General features: G+C 42.8%; 2 protein-coding genes and 1 long non-coding RNA gene across 3 annotated transcripts in view; 1 reads left to right on the top strand and 2 right to left on the bottom strand.

Annotated features, from left to right (window-relative positions):
- On the bottom strand, window positions 1–19,148 carry nup133 (nucleoporin 133). Its single transcript, XM_008284975.1, has 25 exons — window positions 18,926–19,148; window positions 18,253–18,368; window positions 17,950–18,053; window positions 16,604–16,837; window positions 16,177–16,347; window positions 15,413–15,568; window positions 14,648–14,718; window positions 13,394–13,541; window positions 12,771–12,921; window positions 11,674–11,828; window positions 11,265–11,356; window positions 10,813–10,976; window positions 10,199–10,293; window positions 8,824–9,048; window positions 8,627–8,749; window positions 8,432–8,531; window positions 6,158–6,418; window positions 5,674–5,807; window positions 4,373–4,531; window positions 3,134–3,269; window positions 2,806–2,924; window positions 1,249–1,329; window positions 1,101–1,165; window positions 489–577; window positions 1–246 (listed from the first exon to the last, which is right to left on the bottom strand). Exons 1-25 carry the CDS (start codon window positions 19,051–19,053, stop codon window positions 110–112), a joined length of 3,414 nt encoding a protein of 1,137 aa, XP_008283197.1. The 5' UTR covers window positions 19,054–19,148; the 3' UTR covers window positions 1–109.
- A 4,567-nt stretch (window positions 19,149–23,715) lies between these two features.
- The window catches only part of LOC103359575 (uncharacterized), an 18,771-nt gene continuing 17,321 nt past the window's right edge, over window positions 23,716–25,165 (top strand). Inside the window, exon 1 of the mRNA XM_008284971.1 lies at window positions 23,716–23,741. The gene's annotated coding sequence lies outside the window, so the exon portion shown is untranslated. The remainder of the gene's footprint in view (window positions 23,742–25,165) is intronic.
- LOC103359574 (uncharacterized) lies at window positions 24,479–25,159 on the bottom strand. The gene is made up of 2 exons (XR_520314.1): window positions 24,752–25,159; window positions 24,479–24,663 (listed from the first exon to the last, which is right to left on the bottom strand). It is a non-coding gene; the product is annotated as an uncharacterized LOC103359574 (long non-coding RNA).

Below are 25,165 nucleotides of genomic sequence, written 5' to 3'. Positions count from 1 at the left end.
TACAGAAATAACAACACATTTATTTAGAAAACAGCACAACTAAACAAATCTTGAAAATGATTCAAATGCAACGGGGAGCAGAAGTGCAGTGGGAGGAGGTGGGCGGTCGTCACATCTGGGCCTGAAGGTAATGTTCATAATTGGCTCGAAGGACAAATTCAAAGTAGGGCTTCGATTTCAAACTGCTCAGCTCGTCCAGCTCCAGCAGCTCTTTGACGTCGGGCAGGTACGTCTGCAGAGGAACACCTGGACAACACAGGTGGAGGGAAGTTCATCTAAATATATTCTTAAACATGAGGACGGTTTTGAATTAGGTGACTATATATTTATCAAACTGATCGTCTTTTCTTTATGTTGTCCTCAACAACAAATACTTACAGCAGATTATTTTAAATGGAAGTCAAACGGTATTTGTAGATGAAACAAACTATAGGTTTGAACACCTTCGTCGGTTTATTCTGTTAAGACGTAATGCCACATCGTCTCACCTTCCTGTATCAGTTTGAGGAGGATCTTGACGAAGATGCTGTCCTTGGCCGCATCCAGAGGGTCGTCGCTCCCGTCAGCAGAGGACCAGCTGAAAGGGACGCAGCAGCACGTCAGACAATACGTAAAACTAACCAAGTCTTCCTACCTTTTGTTTTCCCAGAACGAGATTTGTAGAAAATCTTCCATCAAAAACGACACAAAAAACGAGAACCCACAATGGTGAGTAGTTGTTTGTCCACTAGGGGGCAGCAGATACAAGTTGAGCAGCATCATTCATTTGTTGAACTGAGTTGAGTTTTGTGGCAAGTTTAGGGCTAACAGTCACGCTGTTTTTCGATCTTTCTTTGAATGCTGCACTGTGTTCACCAGCTCGTCTGTCTGCTGTATGTTTGCAGCTTTTCTTGCTCAAAACTATGGAGCGAACCACAACAGTGAAGTAGCAGCAGAACAGCTACAGACGGAGCTGAAATAAAGCTCTGTAAAGCTGATGGAAGCAGCAGAAGTAGCAGACAGTTCATCACTTCCACATCAACACACTGTTAGAGTAACACAAGTGATAATTTAGGTAAATTCTCAGTTAAAGGACTTGATAAACACACGACAGATCTTACTCGTCTCTCCTGAGCGCTTTGCCGAAGATCTCACATTTGAGCGAGTCGATGTCGACGGCGTCCTCCTGCAACACAGAAATCCACACACACTGATTTAACTGCCCTCACACCTGGAACACAGCGGCGCTCGATAAGAACAGGAAGCTACCTCGTCGATGTACTCCAGCAGGTCCAGAGCCTTTTTGAAGTCGTACTCGTTGGCTCGCCTGTTGTCATCACAGATGTACAGCTGCAGAGGAAGAGGAGGAGATGTTTCATGTTCTCAAGCCGTTTGTCCCTCTTACTAGTTATGTTTCAAAAGTATCGGAAGAGAAAATCTGGTTTCTTCTCTTGGAGAAGAAACCAGATTTCAGCTCGATTTTTACAACAACTAAACTTATTTTATGAGATGATTCGTTTTTTTAATGAATAGACTTTTAAGATGATTATTTGTATGTCTTTTGAAAGAGACAGCAGAGAGAAAGGAAGTATGTGGACAGCGAGCAGGACAACGGTGTGCAGCACATCCCAGCTGGGAAACGAAATGAGAACTGCTGGTTTGTGTCCTGACAAAAGAAATACGAAATTCCAGAAAAGTAAGTTCTGTAAGAGGCTTGGAAGCTCCTCCCACCTTCAGTTTGTTTTTCTAGCGAGGCCGCCTGATTGGCCGACCTCCCTGTTCATCATCATTCTTCTTTGTTCGGTCCTTTTCTTCTTTTTCATAATTCCAGAACAGGTACTGTAACCAGATTGGCCGCTGCTGAGTGTTATCAAAACTGACCAATGGGTAAATGAAGGCTGTGGTGACCAATGGGAGAAGGGCTCGCTCTGCTGTTGTTGTTTTTGTTTTTCTTAATCTTATGATGAAGGTAGCTCAAGGCGACTGAACCTCAGATGGTGGGAATGGATCTTGAGATGACGTCGCTCCCAGTTATTGTTTGAATTGGGAGCGATGTCATCTTGAAATGGGACTAAACTCCATAAATGATTTAAAACAAACAAAACCTTTCAGCACGGCGCACAAACATTTCTGCTTAAAATATAAATACATCACAGCCCCAAGAGGCAAAATACTAAAGTTACACTTTAAACCTGGTATTAAATGTGCTCTCGTTAACTAAATTGTGCCGTAATACGATCTCAATATGCAAATCTGAGCCTGAGCTCACGTTACTGTTACTAGGAGGAGGCAGACTCTCAAACTGTGGGACTGATCTGCTTTAAAAATAAGAATGTGGTACAGACTGCGTTTCATAGTCTGAAGTCCTGTAACGACACGAGTCTGACTAAAATGTGGTCTGTGATCTGATCACATTCTGAGTACATTTATATTTGCATTATCCAGACATCTAGATACAAATCATGTCTGAAGATTCTCAGTCCTCCAGGTCACGGTTGTTCTGGTAGATTAATCGTAGCAACTGGACTTGCTTGAAGACGTTCCACCTCTCATCCAAGAAGCTTCATCGGTTCTGACTGACTAGTTGGGAGTTCCAGATACTTATATCCTTAAAGTGTTAATGGCTCCTTAAGGATATCTGGAACTCCCAACTAGTCAGTCAGAGCTGATGAAGCTTCTTGGATGAGAGTTGGAGCGTCTTCAAGCAAGTCCAGTTGCTACGATTATTCTACGAGGATACAAACCATGTGACGACACCAGGTGGGTGTAAACGGAGTCTAACAGTCGCGTGTTCCTTCAAGTCGAGGCGTCTGCGTGTGTTTTCACCTGTATGAGGTTGTGAGCGCTGAGCAGAGGCATGGTGTCGGGGTTTTGCTGTTTCTCCTCCAGGAGCTGTCGGGGAAGAGTCTCCTGATGCAGCAGGAAGCGCTCCTGCTCCACGATGTCTGATCAGAGAGATAACAGGCGTAACAGGACATGTTTTCAAAGCACCTTACATGCGCATAAAGTCACATTTTGGGGGGATTTTCATCAGCAGAAAAGGTGAAATAGTCTCATTTCTGGTTTTTGCGTGGCTCAAAAAGCAACCAAATAAGAGACAACCCACTCCTACATTTGAAATACGGACAGACTGACGAGCAGGATGTGTTTTTACCGTTGACTTGTTTGGTGAGCTCGTCCTCCGGCAGGTTGGAGGCCAGCGTCGTCAGCTTGCTGAGGGCCAGCAGAGTCTTCTTCTTCACAAAGTAGCGCGTCTCCATGTTGGCCTGGTTGTACAGAGTCCTGTAGGCCTGCAGAGACGATCACACCACGCCTGTGTCAACCTCACTTGAAAACCACAGACACCAAGTACGCTTTCCTTCTCTTTTATTTACATTTATTTCTAAATAATGTAAAGATGTCGGTCGAATCAGTCAATTAAACGATGCTTTACTCTGCAGAGTCTTTTCAAATAAACACAGTCAGACCTGCTTTCATTAACTTCAACAATGAATATAACTAGAAAAGAAGCCCGACATGGTAAAGAGTCATATAGAACAGAATCCACAACCACAATCTTAACAGTTCATAATTTGTTTTTAGGTTGACAGATTAAAAAACAACAACTGCAATACTACTGTCATCAGACTGCGTTTAAAACCAGAACCACTGCCTTGTGTTGAGACCACAAGTCGAAACAGGAAGCTGTGTGAGTGTGTGTGTGACAGAATGTGTGTGTGCGTGTTAACTGTGAACAGAAGAGGAAACGTGTGTGTGTGTGTGTGTGTGTGTGTATGTGTGTATGTGTGTGTGTGTGTGTGTGTTTGACAAAGAGACACCATCGCAGACTGTTGGCTGCTGCGTTTCAACGGGTTTAGAGCTGCTGAAACAGGAAGGAAGTTTTGTGTGTGTGTGTGTGTGTGTGTGGTTTTTCTATACAACGGTGAACAGCTGCAGAATGTGTGTGTGTGTGTGTGACAGGAAGGAAGGCAGGAAGGAAGGAAGGAAGGAAGGCAGGCAGGAAGGAAGGAAGGAAGGAAGGTGTAACCCTGTGTGTTGTGTGTGTTCTTTGTCACACTGCTGGGGTTAAAGGCACGGAAGGACATTTATCTTCCCTCAGTGAGGCAGCAGCAGTAAAGCAGTCGACGTGAACATGTGAATGAAAAGGGAAGAAGTAGTAAAAGGAAGGAAGGAAGGAAGGAAGGAAGGAACGAGGGCAACAGGGAGGACAGAACAACGATAGGATGGTAGGGTTCTAAGTCTAAAGTCACACAGTGAGACAGACGAGCAGATCCAGGCAGCAGGAAACCAAGACAGCGATCAGAAAGGGCCGTCTGACATCGAGGTAAAGAGGTGATAACATTCTAAATATAGCGTACACTCTTGTCTGTGTGTGTGTGTGTGTGTGTCGTACGCTGTGGTAGTCGTGGACGTGGATGTGGTGCAGCCAGCTCAGGTGTTGGTGGGAGTGCAGGAAGCTGGCCAGCTGCTGGTGCTGAGCGGCCGGCTGGGACAGCAGCTTCCCTCTCTTTCCCTTCTCCATGTACCAACGAAACAGGAAGTCGGCGAAATTCTACGACAAAAAAAAGAGACGCGCTAGACAAAGAGATACGAGGGTTTTTGAAGTATCGGGCCCATGTGGGGTGTTCACATGTGTGCTGTGTGCATATGCTGAATATACAAACATGGATGTGCTCGTCTGTTAAAGGCTGTTGTACGCAGGTTAGAGGACAACGAGTCAGATCAGCAACCACAAACAACTGAATCACAAGTTTGCTTAAAATTGCAGCACACCCACACTACACCTTAGATGTATTATTTTTGCAGTGATGTTATGCTATCAAATGTCTGTTACAGCTCCTGTGGTAAGAGTTCTTGTTGTTGTCATGAGCAGGCCAGGAGCATCACCGCCACTGGGACACCAGGAGGCTGAGGATTGGCTGGACCAGAGGAAGAGGCGGTATTTAAGCATCCTCTGAAACAATCTTCCGCCCTGCTTTAAGAATAGTTGTTGGAGTTTTGTAAGAGTGTTTGCTAAGATTTTCTTTGATAGTGTTTGGTCCAAATATTGTACGAGATTCTTAGTTAGGTTTTGAATTGTTTTGTTAAAATTCAGATTTCTGAGGCTCTAGTTGTTTAATGCATATTTTTCTGTCAGTCAGAAGCAGGAGGGGTGGGCCGCCATTTTTGTTCAAACCTTGTTTTCTCCTGTTTCTGCTTCATCTAGGGAGGGAAGTTTAGCAAACGTGTTTCTGTTTATTTATGTTCTTTCCAGGGTTTAGTTCAGTTTTGGGGTTTCAGACGGCTTGTTTGTCGTGTTGGCATTAGTCCACCCTGAAGCCAGGCTGCTATTGCTCTGCTCTTTGATTTATAAATGCCATTTGTGTTTGGAACTGTGTAAAAGTAGGAATTTTGGTAATAAACTGCCTATTTTTACACCTGTTCCTCATCCGCTTTATGTTGCGTCTCTGGACCTCTAGACCAGGGCCGTAACAATGTCTTTTTCATCTCTTGTAATTGCAGGTGTAGCACACTTTATACCAGGAAAAATGGGTATATGATGCTTGGCTGAAAAAATAAACAGAAAGGCCGGATTGAAGTCAGAGAGGTTTGTCAGACCCACATCTGCAACGTCCACCGTCAGACCAAGCAGGACCTAAACACACCTCACAACACCGTCTGTCCTCAGGCCCTCGGCCTCCATAAGCTGTCTACCTGATCAGCGAACTTGGCCATGTAGTGCTGAAGGCGGCTCTGGTTGTCCGTCTGCTCACACATCTGCACCAGGATGTCGAAGTCGCAGTACTTCTCGGCCAGCGCTGCCACCCACTGGTGCTGGCCCAGCTCCACTGCAACACACAGCAGACGCAGTGACGACACAATCCCCTGCAGAGGAACAATCTGAACCGTCAAAGTTTCAAGTGACGTTCGATATTCAAGATTCTTTCATCTACATTAGTTTCAGTAAAAAACAATTACATGAAATATTGTTATTGGACTTTTTGGCATTGTTGTCCTCATTCATGTAAAGACAGGAAACATGCATCTTTACCGTTCAGCCACCTGTTATTAGATGCTTTAATCTTTTAAATATCAAAATCAATATTGGCAACAACAACCCATGATGGGTCGGGCTCTAGTTTTTAGACGCCTGTGACTGTAATCTTGGTTCTTAGACCCTCTTGAATCGTCCACTCACACAGCGGTGCCAGCAGCTCAGAGCGGCGCTGGCTGTACTCCATCTCCAGGCTGTTGTAACGCTCCTGCTGGGCTCCTGGGGGCCTCTGCTGCAGAGAAGTCAGTTGGGCCACGTAGCCGCCCAAGTAGATGTCCAACAGCGCCACCAGCTGCTCACAGAGGGCACTGCGCAGCTCGGAGTCTGCATGCGGATACACTGAGCGCAGGATGATCTCATGCTGGCGGGAGATGACGGTGCGAACGCCACCAACACCTCCTGATGCTGCAGGAGGACAGAAAGGGCTTCATCATTTATTCTGCTCAAACAGGCACTTGGAGATTCTAAAGTCTTTCCTCCCCACAGCATTGACATAAATAAAATAGGAGATAAACTAATAAATATAATTCAAGTCAAATTTCCATATACTGACATTAAAAGTGTCCTGTGGATTCTCTGAACAGGTTTTCTGAGTAAGTCCTTGTGAATGATGTAAGAAAAAAAGGTAAGTGTGTCACAATAATAAGGCTGCAACACGCACACGTCATCTGTTGTGATTTCAGGGTAAATATTATAGGGGTTAAATATTAACCCTCTGAATCCCAAAAATCTGTTGGCGGGTTTGAAAGGAATCCATCCATCATCTATACACTGCTTAATCCTCATTAGGGTGGTGGGGGGCTGGAAGAAGAAGAAGAGAACCCGGAGAGAACCCACGCTGCACGGGGAGAACATGGAGACTCCACGCAGAAAGATCCCGGGTGTCCTCACTGGGACGTGAACCGGTGACCTTCTAGCTACGAGGCGACGGTGCTAACCACCGAGCCACCTTGAAAGGTATGCTATCTTTAAAAACTAGAGGCTTCCGTCTCCAGACCATCCTTAAAATAATCATCTGTGGGGCGCCCGTATAGCTCACTTGGTTGAGCGGGCGACCCATGAACAGGGGCTACAGTCCCCGACGCAGCGGTTGTGAGTTTGAATCCCGCTCACGACCCTTTGCTGCAGGTCTCTCCCTCACTCTTCTCCCCCCTTTCCTGTCTCTCTCCACTGCTCTACATAAAGGCAAAAGCCCAAAAAAAAAAAAAAAAAAAAATCATCTGTGACGTGTGTGGAAGCAAAATCAATTCTAAGACTGAGCAAGAAAACTTAAAATCGTGTGTCAAATTGTTTTTCAAAATGAAATAATTTTGACAATTTACACTTAACTTCAAGTCAAGAAATTCATGCTAACTTCTTAACTTGTCAAAATTAAATAATTTTCACAAACCAAAGTCTGTAAAAATTAAAAAAAAAACTTCTGTAAAACTGAACTGCACCAGACTGAACTGCAGGCTGTTCTTACAGAGCAGAGATGAGAAAATTATGAAAACTAAAAATGTAACTAGTAAAATATCTCTAATGTATCGTCACCATGTTTTCCAGTCGTGGTAACAGCTGTAGACAAAATGTTGATTTCAGATTTTTGTCAATTTTTGTAAAATAAATAATCAAAGAAATTCAACTTTCTTTTTAGCTTTTGTTATAATTTATGGCATTATAACTTTGTTATGCTGCACAATGACATTTGTGAGTTCATTGCACTTCTAGTCGTGGTTGTGTCGTTTCCTTAGAGGTCCATTACTTCATATCTTAGTCAACAATAAGCCCATAGTGAGCATTCATGAAACAGCAGCAGGAAACACCCAGAAAGTGCAGTCAGAGGATTCATCTGGAACAGGAGGAAGATTTCCAACAGAAATTATCTGTGGTGGTCTGAAATCCAAAATCTAACACCGGCAGCTTGAAAACAGTTCAAGGATTCAAGGAACTTAATGTGTCATGCCATTCACATGTTTGTGGTAAGCAATTAGCACTCAGGTCTTGTTTTTTTTTTTTAAAGAAAAAGCCTCATAAATAACAAATCCAATAAAACAAGAGCAAAATATAAGTAAAAATACAGCAATGTAAGTGTAGTAAGAAAAAAAACAAAAAACATTAGAGTAGAAAAGCCACAATTAGTTGTGTTTTGCACTGAATATTTGTGTAGCAGCGAGGCAGACTGGAATACTGCACATATATGACAACTTCTTGACTGAAGAGCCATTTTAGAGATGATGCATATGATTTTATTTAATGCTTTTAATGACATTTTTGGACTTTCCAATCTCAGTCCCCAAATAAATTCCGAGCTTAAAAAACGCTCTTGAGAGCAAATTTCATGTAACCAGTATCATCAAATGGCAGCAACCCAACACTGAGGGTAAACAAAGGGAATCACAGCTGCTTTGGTGCTTGTAGAAGATGAACTCATATTACCTGTCCAGGGGATGTACTCAGGCTCTGCAGCAGTGTTTTCAGAAGCTCTGTACATAGAAGCCTTTGTCTCTCTGTACTGACCAGCAGCTTGAAGCATGTCCTGCACACACAGGACAACAAATGTGGTGTGCATTTCTTGAGTTAATCTCTGCTCGTGCACATCACCCTTGATGAAGTGGTGAACTGTGCGCTTACCTTAATGATGTTGTTGACTGTGATGACCGCCTCGGCCCACTGCACTGAGTCAACCGGGTTCTCCTTCAGACTCCGCTCCTCCTCCTCCAGCAGACAATCGAACACCGAGGAGACCTGAGACACCTGTGAAAGCACCAAAACAGCAGTCCAGCAGCCGTGCAAACGATGCAAACGTTTTCACGCAGTCACACACAGACCTCTCTGAAGAAGACGTCAGCAGCAGTGAGGCTGGGCGGCACCGAGGTGTTGCTCCTCTGCAGTGCGGTGCTGATGGCCCGGTTGACCAGCTCGGCATGTTTGGTGTGGTGGTTCTTTAACACCATGGCCGCCTGCAGCTTCTCGGCGTGTTCACACAGCAGCAGGCGTGTCGCCATGGGAGACGAACGCACCGTCACCTGACTGAGCCGGTCCAGCAGACCCACCTGACAGGAGAGGAGAGCGCACGTCACACAATCATTATCATACTACTGCTACTGAGTCAGTACACTGTATGTGCAGATGTGAACAAAAGCTTAAAGAGCCTCTAATTTATGGCTGTCATGAGTTTCAGTGACTCCTACAACTCTTTAATTTGATAGAATGATTGAAGCACATGCGGCTTTGTCACAGAAACAATCATGCACTTGGGTTTTTTCCTAAATTGTGGTCTTCTGGAAACATCACAAAACCTTTTCTTCGTCATCTTTCGTGTGTTTGGGGTCACTGTCTTGTTGAAACACTCAACTGTGTATGAAAGCCAGCCTTCTAGCTGATGATTTTAGGTTTTCTTGAGGAATGTGGAGGTACTCCTCCTTCATTATTCAATTTTCTTTGTGTAAAGCATCAGTTTCTCTGGCAGCAAAACAGGCCTAGAACACAATACTGCCACCGCCATGCTTGACAGTAAGTTTGCTGTTCTTGGGGCTTCGGCCTGACTGTGGCCAAATAGCTCAGTTTTTCTTTTATTCAACCACAGAACTTTCCTCCAGGAGGCCTTGTCCTTATCCACGCGATCGGCAGCAAACTTCAGTCAAGCCTGAAAGTGCTGCTTCTAGAGAAAGAGCTTCCTTTGATGGAAAACTGTGGACTGCTTTGAAATGGCTCCAGTTAATTTGCCTGACATGTTGAAGTGTATGCAATTTTTTGACCAACAGATTTTGTCGTATTTTTAGAAGTTTTATATGAAACTTATGGAGGAACCAAAAAGCACGATGGGTTTTTTGTGACAAAGACACGTGTTTTAACGATCACATCACAGAAAATTGATAGTTAAATTATTATTATTTTATTTGTCTTTATATTTCTACTTTAATAAAAAATATATATATATTTTATTTTATTTATGTGTCTTTGTATTTAGATTCCTCCTATTTTTACTTTTATTAGCTTTCTTTTATGGATTTATTTTGGATTAATATTGCTTCATATTGCCACAATATTTAGTTTTTATTTCATTTATTCTTCTTTTTATTTGTAATTTTATTTTATCATTATTATGACTATTGTGAATTTGGCCTTTTCTTTAATGGAAGGCTACGAACAAATTTGAGGATGACTGTATACTAATGTGTGCAACTGAGTGTGCGTCTTCACCTGGAGAAGGAAATCCATGAAGCAGCCGTGGGCCTTCATCTTGTCCTCCAGCTGGTGGAGGATTATAAGAGAGGTGAGCGGAAAGCCGGCACTCTCTGAAACAACAGAAACAAAACAAACAAAAAAAAACACTGAAAAATAACAGAGACAAAATGTTAAGCGCAAACTAGAGGCAGACAGTGTGTCTGCTTGTTTATAATAATAAGACTCCAGAGGGCTGAAATACGGAGCGAGATCAGTGGGACAGCAGGTATGTTGAGCTTAAAGTCAGAGTTTTCAGTGTCATGAAGGTGGTTCTCTTTTTACATGGCTAGATCTCCGTGGTATCTGATGGTGTGGAGCTAGGTCACCATGGTAACTGGTGCTGTGGAGCTAGATCTCCGTGGTAACTTATGGTGTGGAGTTAGGTCACCATGGTAACTGATGCTGTCGAGCTAGGTCACCATGGTAACTGATGCTGTGGCGCTAACCTGGTCGGGAGCAGGTTATGTTTAGAGCTGGAAAGAGTTAATTAAGTAATTAATTACCCCAAGTTTATCAAATACCATGACAGCTTTAAGCTTTTTACTAGGTGGCCAACCACTCTTGTCCACCCCCTTCCCTCCTTTCCTCACCATCAGGGACAGACTCGGCCCAGCGGGGGTCAGAGGCCGGGTAATCGTCCACGAGGTCCAGGTTGATCTGAGTCACCATGCTGTCCAGCTCAGCTCCTTCCTCTCCATCACTGTCAGTGGGGAAGAGCTCATCTGTGACTGTCTGAGCCCCAACCAGGTCATTACTGATAAGGAGAGGGAGATAATCTTTATTCAGACGATAACAGGAACCATATGCTTGTATAATGAGTAACACATGAACGGAAGAGCGATTAAGAGAAGAACAACATTCCTCTCGTACTTCCACACTGATTGATAATAATTTCCACACTTAAAGGATTTCAAATTCACATCTTTCGTCTATTCAATAGAGACAAACAGTAGAGACGAACTGTATACTGTATGATTCAGACGACTAACTATTAAATATTCTGTATCTTAAAAAGGTATATGGACGTTGTTTATCGACGTACCGACAGAACTGCAGGAAGGCTGCCTTCAGGAGTTTGGTTTTGTCCTCCTGAGCCACAGGTTCTGCTCTGGTTGGAGTCTCCATGGCAGAAACCTGAAATGCAAAATCAAAATTACAAATGCATTTAACCACAATCAGTAAAGAATGGTTCACATGGTTTAGTGCAATTTTCTTCATTTCATTTAAGTTTCCATCCATTCATCTATACACTGGTTTATCCTCAGTAGGCTCACAGGGGCTGGAGTCTATCTCAGCTGACTCAGGGTGACGGCAGGATTCACCCTGGACAGGTGTTGGTTAGATTTCCTTTTTTTAAGCAAGAAGTCTAGAGTGAATGAATGTACAACCATGTCTCATAAATGTCTTCGTCCAAAGCCTGTCCCTCTGCCAGCAGCAGGGTGATGGTTTACCTCTGGTCCTGCTGCCAGCGAGGAGCACAGAGAGTCCTCCATGGTCTCTGGTAGGATGGAGGCGCTTTCTCGGGCCACAACAGCCACCAGGCCGCTGTTCTGGGAGAAAAACACCGGCAGGTTGGCGCAGCAGCCTCCTCCACGTACGTTGTCACCTGGACAGACCGAGACGTCAACACAGACAGATCAGTTTTTTATTTGGTTGATACTCCTCTCAAACTAAAATTATTCATATAAATAATAACAGTGCTTTACTGCTTATTAAACAAGTAGCAGGAACTACCTCTGTCTGTGCCAACTCATTTCTTTACGTTTTATCTTTATTATTCAGTTTAAAAAAACACTTTTTCTAAGTTGCGAAGCTGGTAGTGGTGAAGTTTAAGTTTTTACTTATTTTTCTGAAGGGTTCAGTTTGTTAAAAATAAAAAATATGCCAAAACTATATTATTCAGGAATTAGTGAGCACATGAATTTCCATCCATCCATCCATCATCTATACACCACTTATTCCTCACTGGGGTCATGGGGGGCTGGAGTCTATCCCAGCTGACTCAGGGTGAAGGCAGGTTCACCTGGACAGGTAACCAGTCTATCACAGGGCTACACTTAGAGACAGACAACCAAGCACACTCACATTCACACCTACGGACAATTTAGAATCACCAATTAACCTCAGCATGTTTCTGGAATTGTGGGAGGAAGCCGGAGAACCCGGAGAGAACCCACGCTGCACGGGGAGAACATGGAGACTCCACGCAGAAAGATCCTGGGTGTCCTCACCAGAACAGGAACCGGCGACTTTCCAGGTGACGGTGCTAACCACCGAGCCACATTGCAGCCCCTCCTCGACATACATTTACTTGTAAAATCTTTTGTTTTTCACTTTGCAGTTTTTCAAAATTCCATCACCGTCCATCCGTGCTATTATTTCTCAACTAATCCTTGTTTATTTCAAAGCCAATAGTTTTTTCCTCATAAATTCTACTTAGTGTTAATACAGTATGACAAACAGCAGTACAGAGAAATGTAAACAAGACATACGGCCTAATTTATGATTGGCATCTTAACATCTTTAACGCAGAAGGGCCACTTCTCACCCGGTGAGTTAAAGCTGATCTTCTCATCGGGCAGCCCCCCCCTGCTGGTTCCTGTTGAGCAGGCGAACACCAGCTCCTCGTTGTAGAGGAAAGCCGTGGAGCCAGGGGAGCGCGGCAACACCAGCCGGGTGGCCTGTAGGGCCTCCTCGCTCTGAAGAAAAAACATGACAAAAAACTATTAAAATGTATGTGTGCATCAGCTATTTCTTCTGACAGGGACTCTAATAAAACATAGGAGGAATCTAAACACAGAACAAGTCATGTAGTCATGAAAACAGCTGCGTCTCCTTTCAGAAACAGTGTCTTGGTTACTGAGGATGATCCACTTGCATAAGGTTTTAATAGGGACTACTGTTTGTTCAAAGGCAGGATACTACTGAATGTCTCACGTTCTTTTTTTCAGTGAATACAACACAAATCAAATTTCCCTACATTTTTTTAAGACCTCTAAAAGTGATTATATAAAAATTGCAGCACATAAATCAGAATGGACTGCATGGCATGATACCATTAAAGGCAGGCAGATGAAATGATCAAACTGAACCAGTACAGAAAGCTCTGGATCCTGTGACAAACTAAACTGAAGTTTAATCCCCCTCTGCAGTATCAGAATCCATACTGACCTGGAATGGAGAGCTGTACTTGGTGACCTCCACGGTGAAAGAGTCAGAGATGGTGGCTCCGCTGTCCTGCAGGGTGACCAGGCAGAAGTAGGCCAGGCAGGGAGTGTCTGACGGGTGCCAAGCTGCAGCCAGAACCACCAGACCGGCCCTGAAAGCACACAGCACAGAGTCCGGCTCAGCTTAGCTGGTCACACAGCACAGTGCTAAAGTTTGAACCTGCTTCAAAGCGCTGTACAGATAGATTTGGAGAAATGTAGGCATCTCATCTTGTCTTTTTGTGGAATCCAAGACGGACTCCGTGATGTGAAACATTTAAAGATCCTCTTGACGAAGTGTGAAATGACCACAAAGTGTTAAATGTAAAAATGATCCAGTGTTGATTTGTCCAAACCTGAGGTCTATCTTTGCATTGGTGTCATTTCTCAACAAACACTGGTTGTTACATTTGTGCTAAATATTATGTTATGCTCCAAGACGGCCAGACTGAAAACAGTCCCGTACGTGGAGATGGGAACAGTAACAGTCATGTGGACCCGCCACAGTTAATAGGACCGTCATGATGCAGGATGGTCAGCTGACTTGGCGCTCCTGAGATCACATCTACAGACGGACTAACATTCTGAACTCGGTGCTTGTTGATTGTTATCTCTGGCTACAAGATATAAAGGCTGTGGAATTAGAGTCAACAGTGTTTGAATTCTATTAAAATTCTATTAAATTCAATGCGTCACTCATCATCTATACACCACTTAATCCTCACTAGGGTGGTGGGGGGCTGGAGTCCATCCCAGCTGACTCAGGGTGAAGGCAGGTTCACCTGGACAGGTAACCAGTCTATCACAGGGCTACACTTAGAGACAGACAACCAAGCACACTCACATTCACACCTACGGACAATTTAGAATCACCAATTAACCTCAACATGTTTCTGGACTGTGTGGGAGGAAGCCGGAGAACCAGGAGAGAACCCACGCTGCACGGGGAGAACATGGACACTCCACGCAGAAAGATCCTGGGTGTCCTCAGCGGGACACAAACCGGTGACCTTCCAGCTTTGAGGCAACGATGCTAACCACCGAGCTACCTTGCAGCCCTAATAGGGCTCATTCTATCTTAAATCATCAAAATTTGTAGAACAATTTGTAATCAGAGATGGTTGAGCAGAAGGCCTTTGATCATTTGCCATGAAAAAAACTCACAGGAAGATCAGTGCCTGTTTCAATCACACACCCACACACAGAGTAAGACACCTACTGGCTGAGCTTCATGTCCAGATACGCCACGTTCGCCCCCTCCTTCATCTCCTCGTAGTTGCTCTCTGATCCCTGGTGGAAAAGACATTCTCAGCAAACAGGTCGTGTGTTTTAACCATCACTGCTGCCCATTTCTAGTAGAAATGACGTAATGCATAAAACATTCGACAGTGCACAAGTTCTGGCCTATCAGCAGGCTAGCAGGGTTAGCCTCAAAGCTGCAGACAATGTGGGATCTTTATTCATCTTGTACAATGTGTTGACTAAAACTGGCTTGTTCTGCTGCTGCTCCCACCCTCCCCCCTTCCATCTCCCATCCGACACTGCTCTGACCTCCACACATTCAAATCCTTCTTAAAAACTCACCTATTCAAGGTTTTAATGTTTAACTGTTATACATTTTTTATACCTGCTTTTTTATTCAACTTGTTGGTTTCTGTTTTTATCTTGTCCCCTCTAAAGTGACTCTGAGTATCTCGAAAAGCACTATACAAATAAAATGTATTATTATTATTATTACTAAAATTACATATTTGAATCTGTCGTCCTGCAGCCAGAATCTGACACTTTTCTGTGCACATATCTCCACAGCCGTACTGTGGAGTTCATACAAAGTGTAAGCATGCTTGGCTGTGTATTGTAGTGCCCCAACTGACATGACAAACACGCTATCTGATAAATTTCTTCTGCTGTCTTACAGTAACCCCATAACAAAATAATTTCGTGCATCTCTCTTTAACGTGGTCTCGTGTATCCTTGTACTGACCCAGATGGCGTCGGCGATGCTCTCAGTCAGAGCTCTGCGGGCGTCCCAGCTGAGGATCTGGTGCTCCGAGCTGTCATCCACCTCCCATTTACTCAAACTGGAATTGGTTAGTGTGTACAGGCAGCTTGTTCCCTCCACCCACAGTACACTGTGTAGCTGCAGGAGCAACAGAGGAACACGTGAACACTTAAATTAGGTGCTGAAAATGCTTCAATTGACAGTGGAAAACAAGTGCAGTCACTATTCAGCGTCTGGTTCTGTGCCAAAGTAATTGTTCCAACAGCTCCTGGACCTGCACCAAAACTAAACACTAATTTCTCTTCATGGTTAAGTCTAGCTTTGGAGAAATCCTACATACAATAATATACTGGCTAGTAGTATTTTTTTTTTTTTAAATGAGCAGAAATGGGGTTCGATATTTACTGATTATATTTCAAGCTTTGCTTTACTCAGTTACAGCAGTACAACACAATGTTGGGACAAACTAATACTCAGACTGTCAGAAACTCGTGTATATGGACTCTGGCTATAACATCTATACATCTGCATTGATTGTATTATGAATCTGAACTCAGAGCGTGTTAGTTATCACACGCACTGGGACATGTGGCTGTGCACTGGGGCGTTGTGGCTACATCAGCAAGTTATCTTATAGCTAAGAACTTTTTTGAATAGCGAGTCTTTCAGCAGCATTTCACAATAAAAAATGAACAACTGAGAAAAAACACGAATCGATCAAACTGGAATCTCGTAGTGAGACTCACTGTGTCGTTGGCTGGCAGGGAGAGGATGCCAAACAGGCTGGAAACACGACGCCCAATGCCAGACAGCATTCCCTGACCCTGCTGCAGGGCTCGATACTGCAGCTTTCCTGACGAATCCGTGCTCACTCTTAACAGCTCACCCTTTACTGACGACACGACAAAGCTTCCGCCCTGAGAGAGAAGAGGAAAGTCAAGGAGAACGACAGAGGTAAAACGAACTGTCGATCAAAACTGAAGGTTCAAACCTGACCTAAGGAGATTATATCACCACAACCTTTTTCTGTTTGATATTTTTATCCTCTCATGATAAATTACAATCAAAATAAAAACTCATGGATCAACTCTGGCAACGAATAGGCTTCCAAGTTAGACATTTTAAGCTACACAAAGCATCAAAATAAATCTAATTTACAGAGGATCTACTTACTCTGACAGCAACAACAAAGTTGCAGAGATCTCCCAGGTCCACATCTGCCTCGGAGTAGTTGCCCTCCTGTGACAGGTTGGGCCATAATCGAGCTGTTCCTTCCGCAGCCACCGCCAGCACAGAAATGGACTGAACGGCAGCAATCTCCAAAGGAGCCACGGACGTCACGGCCACGAGGTCGGCTGTGTAGTTGTACTCGCTGTTGGGCAGCTGCAGTTCCTTACACACCGATAGCTGAACGAAAACACAGAGTTTAGTTTGTAAATTTAAAGATGTCAGCTCTGCATTTGTATATGAATTCTCTAAGGCTGCACGACCCTATAATTTTTAGGATGACAATCATTTTGGTGAATAACTTAGAAGACCACAACCAATGCATCAGTCAGCATTATCACAGACATATCAGTATCTGTGTTTATGCATCAATATGTTTTTATAGAACTTGAGAAAAAAAAAGAAGCTTAAAAAATTGTGCCATCACAGAGTTTGTCCAGCAGAGCAGCTCCAACTCCACCGCTTACAACACTCTCAACACTGTCTGCAGCACGTGTAGCAGAGTACGTACAGTACAGGGGTACAGTTGCAAACTAGTTTGGGAAATGCATTGCTAGAAAACAAAACAAACAAAAAAAACCCGACCACATCCTTTTACTTTCATAATATACCATATATTAGCAAATATATCTATACGCACAGACATTTTGAGCAACAAAACTCATAAAAGACAGAGGAATGTTTTATTTGGGTACAATGGTTAAATGTTTGGTCAAGAGCTCAATAGCTCTTCCTGGTATTTCAGTACTTTGGACATAAGCTCTTATGTTTATGTCACGAGAAATTAGTAGGTCAATAACCTGGAATTTCTTTGTTTATAGATGAGTTTTCACCATGACTTTAAAGGAACTCGCTCTTGTTAATTATGCTTTTTAGGGTTAGTGTTTATGCAGTATTATTACAGGTTTGTAACAAGTTACTGCATAACAACTGATGCCAAATTGACGCAGCAAATCTGAACCTGTTTTCAATCCCAACTGATGAGCATGCAAACAGACACAACAAACCTCTCAAGTTCCAAAAGCTTTCCAGCCTTCTCAATTGACCTGACTGGAACAGGTCAACTATACAGACTCACCCACTAATTTACTTTTCTCCTATATCCCCCCCCCCCCAAAATACAAAAATTTAAAGGCAAGTTGGTTTGTTCAAAAAGACTTGACTACAAACCATTCCATTGGTAGTGGCTTCACATTAAATACACACAACACATCAGTTGTTTGTGCTACAGCTTGACCACTTTCCCCCTCATAGATACACTGACGGGCTCGCATCCTGTAACTGAACCGCACCTTGGCCACAGCAGTCTGGCAGATCTTCCAGATGATCAGTCTCTCACCACAAACCATCCATGCCCAGCCGCTCTCGTTCACCTTTACAGATATCTGGTCATCAGCTAGAGGAGCAAACACATACAAAACAGTTAAGTGGCAACACTGGAAAGCAGCATACATTACTTTAACAAATCCTCAGAACCAGAACAGCACATTAAGAGGCGAGTTAACTGGGGGACATCAGAGAAAATAAATAGAATTTGCTGGTCTGAAATCACACCAGAATCGTTATTTCTCCAACAGAGATGAGGTTTCTCCTACCATCAGCCATCGTCAGTGCCTCCATCACTTTGACAGGAAGCGACGAGCCAAAGGTCTGCACATCATAGTTGATGGTTTCTGCAGCTGCATGGCCCTGCACTCGGGTAGGTGTTGACCTGGTGGAGAAAGACATTAAGACAGAGTGGACAGATTCTCATCAGCTCAACACTGGGCTGAAACTGGAGTGAATGTGCTGTACTGATAAATGTTTCCAATGGTTAGTCTATAGTAGTAATAGCAGTAATAGTTTAGTATAGCTGCAAAAAATTGTCAAATCGTGATCCTGCAGCTGGTTTCAACCATTTTTCATGCAATAAATAGTGAGGAGCTACCGTTAAACCGAGACGATGAGGAACTATCCTCTGCAGGGCTTCTCTGTCTGACAGACTGCAGCTGGAGGACCATGTTGAGATGCAGCATCTCAGAAAGCTCTCCACCACACTTCTGTAAAAAGTCCTGAGGGAGCTGAAACAAGCCTCTCTCCCTGCCAGCATTCTTAGCTAAGTCAAACTAATTTATCTTGGTGTCATGTGTCAGTCTTCATAAAGATAAAATGGATTCCACGACTTTTGCGTCGGGCTGCATTAGTTTCAGCAAGACGGAGCTAACACGCTGGCAACAGCGTGTGTATACAAAAAAGGTCAAACATTGCTGCTTAGTGGTTTCCACTCACCTCGCCGACAGCGGCGTCCTGCGCGGGGAGAACAGCAGGCTGGTGGCCGCACCGGAGACGCTCTTCCTCCCGGTGGCCCTGCCCTGCTGCCTGCGGCCGGAGCCCGGGGCAGTGCGGGGGCTAAACATGCCTGCAGTGGGTCCCTGAACGGCTCAACAGTCGAGAAATATCTACTATTTTGACCGTAAGAGCGTAATGACACGATGTATTCACCACATCCACCGTTCAACTTCTCCAAACAACGCGCGGCGAAGTCGCTTGAATAATACGTCATCGTCGCGCCCGCTCAGTCTTTAAAAAACTTTATTGACAGCATGAATGGAACAATTACAACAATAACGGCAAAGTATAGGATTTAGACAGATCTCATTTTAGACGGAGTCCGCTCTAAACGAACTTATAAGTCGTAAAACTTGTAAGAGACGGATTTTTAGAAAGTAATTACAACAGTCAGTAACAAAATATTTAGTTCCGTCATCCTTTTCTTTCTTTATTTTTGTATTTGTATATCAGTGTTTTCACCTACAGAGTAGTATTTCCCACAGTGTGACCCACTGGATATAGACTTAAACCTTGATTATGCTTCCTTGAGGACACATATGGAGGCAGAGATGTTCCTATTTTTATACTTTTCTTTTCCACTTAAAAGACTTCACTGCATACATGCACATGAGGTCATATATAGATTATATAATGATATGTATATGATGTATATCATTTTAAAAGAGATAGAAGCATGCTTCTTTTAGCAGGCGTTTCATCTCCCTATACCAGAACAGTAAATAGGGAGGACCAGATCATTTTCCAGACTGACACAGCATCGTGGCTGGCTGTGTAGTTACCAAGACAAACAAACTGAACTTCATGTGTGAAACTGGTGGAGTGGTCCTTTAATTGTGTTTAAATGATCTTCTAGCATTTTGACTAAAGGCACTTTAAGATATGACAACTTGGAGTTGAGGCCTAGACTGTGTGGTGTAAAGGTTCTCTTATGCAGGTTTTGATCCCCACACCAGCACGAAAACACACACACACACACACACACACACAAAACACTTCCTAGAAAGTTAGGTTGCAGCAAAGTAACGATGTCACACCCATAGGAGCACGACGAGACAGCTGAGTTCATATCAGGTAAGACAAACAAAACTTAAATGTGAAGCTGTGTTATTTAGATACGTGGCATTATGTTGTACGTCTTTGGCTCAAACCGAAGAGCAGCTTAAAAAGAGGCAGAGAGCCGATGTGGAAGAGTGAACTGAAAGTCAAAGTAAGCTACCTCCGCAGTGGCACTGCGACCTGCGCTTCAGTTTTAATTTAGCTTAAAGTTTTTTTTATTCAAACCGTCTGCAAAGTCACTACGCTATCCCCAAATGAGGTAACAGAACATTAGTTGAACCTGAGACACACATGAAATCATGTGAAAGTTTTTGTATTTACAGTAAACGCTGGTGTGACAGTCCTGCGTAAAATCTTAGGCAGGCAGTGAACTGTTGTTCCTTCACAGAAAGATGCAGTCAGTGTGTAGCAGTGCCATGACCTCTGACTGGAGGATGGTGTTAACAGTGGTGGTGGAGGTACTCAGATCAAGTCACAATGGCAATGCTTAGAAATAAGTAAAAGTTCTGCATTCAAAATGTCCCGCATTAGACAACTGTGTTTAATGACATATGCACTGATAGTATAACATTTTTATCATGTAATCAGCAGTGTCTGTCAGTGTACTGCAGTACAACATTTATTAATTCCAGTGCCACTAATTAACTTCTCAGACATCCAGAAGATGAGTGACTGTGGGGATGAAGAGGAGGAGCGACCAAAGCCTATACTACCTGATGGGCCTGAATATGTTTCACCTCACTCTGTTGAGAGTTCTCATTCAGATGGGAAAAAAGTGCAGTAAGTACACACAGTTTATAGTGTAAACTGGTGAAGATTGAAATGTGCAAAGATCTTCAGGCTAAAACACAGAGAGGAGGGGGAGGACTGCAACTGTCATGTTTGCTAATGTTGAGTGATTGTATTGTATGAAATGTAGAAAATATCAGGTACAGAGAAAAATCCCCCATAATTCATTATAATCTATGGTGATGTTTGATGAAGAGCTCCAGTCAACTATTTAATTTCATTATTGATTAATCTGCCTTTTTTGATTAATCGAGTAACTGTTTGATCCATTACATAAGTTGAAGAAAAACAATAATAATAAAAGAAGAAACAGGTTTATATGTTTTTGGTATGACTAAAAATGACTTGAATGGTAAAAATAGTGTGAAGTCAAAGTCGTAAATCATCACATTCAAGGTTTAAAACAAAACCTGCTGATTGTTCATGCTGAATACATGAGCTCAAATATTTGATGACAAAAAAACAAAAAAGATTGTATTACCTTTTCTGGAATTCAAGAATGTTCTAACTTACAGGTGCATGTATTGTTATTACTGCAAACGCTGGTGTTGTCATGAAGTCACTGCAAGCAGAACACGTGGACACAATGGCGCGTCACAGACAGGGTTCAGGCAACGACAGGTTTATTTACAGGCAGAGGTCGGTAACAGGTTGTCAATCCAAACAGGCAGAGGTATCCAAAAACAGCGGGCCAAAGACAAGGTCGAAAGCAGAAAACGAGGTCACAACAAGGCAGACTATGACTATGATAACGCTGGGATGAGGACTGTGAAGTGCAACGAACTGGCAACAAGACTGTGAGACACACAGGGTAATATACATGAGGTAATGAAGGGAGATGGGAAACAGGTGAGGGGAACAATCAGGGAGCAGGTGTGATGAGACAGGTGCAGGAAGTAAAGCCAGACAGAGACAACCAGTTAGTGATTTCAAAATAAAACAGGAAAGACAAGACATAAAATGTGCACACATAAACAGAAACTTGACAGACATGACAAGTGTAGTGTGTAAAAGTAAAGAGTTTCAGGTAGGTTTAGATTACAATCAAGTAAAAAATGTTGGATGAGGTGATTTCAATTCCACTTACATGAAGCTAAATCCAGGCGAGGAGGCTGGAAACAGGTTCAAAGGTGATAAAGTCTCATTCCAGCTCTTTTTACTGTAATTAATTAAATCTGTTCTCACAGACGTTCTTGTGGCGATATCGTTGTAGAGCTGAACTGCTGCATGTCTATGGCGACATTCCTTAAAATTTATATACATATATATGTATTCAATTTTAAGTCCTTACAAAATATGTATATACAAACATTCAGTCAATCATCAGAAGCTCCTGTAGATTAAAAAAATGCAAGATACTAAATAGACTGGAGAATAGAAAATGGAGAAAAAAAAAAGTTGAGTTTGTTTCAGTTGAGTTTTCAGGTCTGTGAGAAAAGGTTAAACAAAAAAAGGACCCAGTTGCAGACACAGAAACAGACTAAGAAAGGTGGTAAGTAAAGAAGGATTTATGAAGAGAGAAGTCAGGGCAAACAGTCAAGGAAGATGAGCCACCGCTATAACTCACCTGGTTGAGCTGGCGACCCACGTACAGGGGCGACAGTCCCCGATGCAATGGCCATGGGTTCGGGTCCCGCTCGTGGCCCTTTGCTGCAGGTCCTTCCCCCATTCTTCTCCCCCACTTTCCTGTCTCTCTCTTCACTGTCCTATATCATAAAGGCAAAAAGGCCAAAAAACAAACAAACAAAAAACAATCAAGGAAGATAACTACGTGGGAAAACCCAAAAAAAAAAAAAAAAAAGGCAAAGCTTCAAAAAACAGGAAAAATTGCCTAACTATATTTCAAACATAACAAGAAAGGCCCAACTAGCAGTCCACTCTTGTTGTGTGTGTGTGTGTGTGTGTGTGTGTGTGTGTGTGTATATAAGTACATGTCATATTAACTGCCTTCTAATTTGCTTTTTCAGGACAAATCCACAGAGGAGTAAAAGAACATTTGACTTCAAAAAATTTAGAGAATCACTTGGTCTTACTTGTTTAGGTAAGTGCTTGAAGTACTATTTGTTTGATTTTGGGTGAATTGAACCTTAAAGCCCCAACCTTACATCTGTGTGAACTCTGCATGTCGAGGTAAAAAGTAAAACATTGATCTGTCCATCTCCAGCTGGCTGTTGTTTTCCCCAGTGGGGCGTTTCTTCATTGACCTCTTGGCTTTAAGATTCAACTGTAGCTGTAGTAGCTGTGGTTTTGTAATAAATGTAGGAGATACTGAAAAACAAAAAACATGAAGAAACTAAACGTTATGTGCATGTTTATGTTGCAATAAAATAATGTTAAAATATTGAATGTCACCTATAGCAACTTTCGAGTCTTTAGTTGACGTACATGAGACAGTCGCTGTGAAATTTGATTCAGTTGGGTTGCAATGGGTTAATTTAGCTTCTGTTTCAATGGCTGCCAGCTGAGTGTTTCACTTTGTATGTGCTCCGCTCCATCAGGTCGGTCATCTACAAAGAAGTACTCTACTGCACTGCCTTCACCCAGGTAATCATAACACAAAATATAACATTGTATTTTCATGCTGTAATTGTTTAAAAGAATTTCCAGGACAATCTGCCTTTTACCAGTACAGGGTACTCTGCTGCTTCACAGGCTAAACGCAGGTAATTATAGCATGAAATATAACATTTTGTTTTCATACATTATTGTAAAGATTTCATTTCTTATAATCATGAGTCTTCTTATTTTATGAATGACACAAATCATATAGAATCAGTCAGTATAAATGCAGTCGAGTGTCACAGTGTGTGTCTTTTATGTTACCCACTTTGTTTTTGCCTATACAGTCTTAAAAACTTAGGTAGTAAACTCAAACGAGGCCATTCTGCAAGAGAAGATGCATTTGTTGGTAAGTGTACCTACATGGATTGGTAAACACTTGATGGAAATTATTTACCTACATTCACTTAATTCCTGTACTTAAGTTCACTGTTGGACAAAACAATGGAAAACGTGATCACTATACAACTCATAGACTATCTTCAGGACAGTCAATTTCTTCATCCACACCAGTTTGGTTTCAGACCAGGCCACTCACTGAAGATAGTAAACAGAGCCTGGGGGGGGTAATGTTGTGGGAGCTGTTTTTCTTGACCTCAAAAAGGCCTCTGATACTGTCAATCATACTTTGCTTTCATCCAAATGGATTTCTTTTGGTTTTTCCTCTGAGACAATAGATTGGTTTACATCATATTTGCAGAACAGAGAACAATGTGTCAGAGTTCACCAGAACACATCAACGGTTTTAAATACCCGCATGGGCATCCCACAAGGGTCCATTCTCGGTCCCTTACTGTTCAGCCTTTTCATTAATGATCTGCCGTTAAACTGCTTCACTGCAACATGTCAACTCTATGCAGATGATGCAGTTGTATATACGACCACCAAGACACCAGCACAGGCTGCAGACATCCTGTCTTCATGTATGATTAATAGTGGCTTGTTCAAAATTTTTCTCAGTTAGTAAATCAAACCAACAATATTTTAAAGTTAATGTACAAAACCAAGAAATCAGTTAAATGACAGAATTTAAGTACAGTCAAGGTTCAGTCTGAAAGGGATCCAAAAATGCAACAAAGGGTTAGGTGTGAAAAGAGGGATTTATTCGAGGCAGCGGGAAAACGGGGGACACCAGGAAGCATGTGAGGGTAGCCAAGTGAGGGAGGGAATTCCAGGAGAGGTTTCCAAGAGGATCTGGGAAGCAGAACTGCTGAGACCTGAGCTAGGCTGCAGAAGCAGGGTCAGGGAGGCGTTGAACCGACGGGGAGGCTCTGGCAACAAATGCAGACAAAATTGAAGTCAGACAAAGCAAGATTCTCAAAAACACAAAGTTCCTTAGTTAACTGGATGGCCTGTTACCACTTGAGGGAGGAATAATCAACTGGTGCTGGAGCACAGGTGGAGGCAGGCTTTATCCAGCGCTGATTACCGATGAACATCAGGTGCGGAGGAGAGTGAATGAGTCCTCTCCGGTCCAAAAACCCCGCCCAGCCTGAAACACACTTGCAGCCCGCAATATACAAGCACATACACTAAAACATGTTTCACACAAACACGAAAAAACTCGCATCACCACAACTACCTTGGTGTCTTAGACCCTCAACTTAAATTTAATCTTCACATAAAGAAGATTTCAAATACAGTTAAAAAACATCTGAACTGCTTCAAATTATTCAGAAATCATATTCCTAACCAGGCAGCCCTACTGTTCATGCACACTCTGATCTCCTCCCATATCTCATTCTGTCTGACAGTTTGGGCTCAAGCAGCCCC

Source organism: Stegastes partitus, unplaced genomic scaffold, assembly GCF_000690725.1.
Source record: "Stegastes partitus isolate 25-593 unplaced genomic scaffold, Stegastes_partitus-1.0.2 Scaffold382, whole genome shotgun sequence".
NCBI classification, from domain to species: domain Eukaryota; kingdom Metazoa; phylum Chordata; class Actinopteri; family Pomacentridae; genus Stegastes; species Stegastes partitus.
This window is presented reverse-complemented; position numbering and strand designations above follow the sequence as displayed.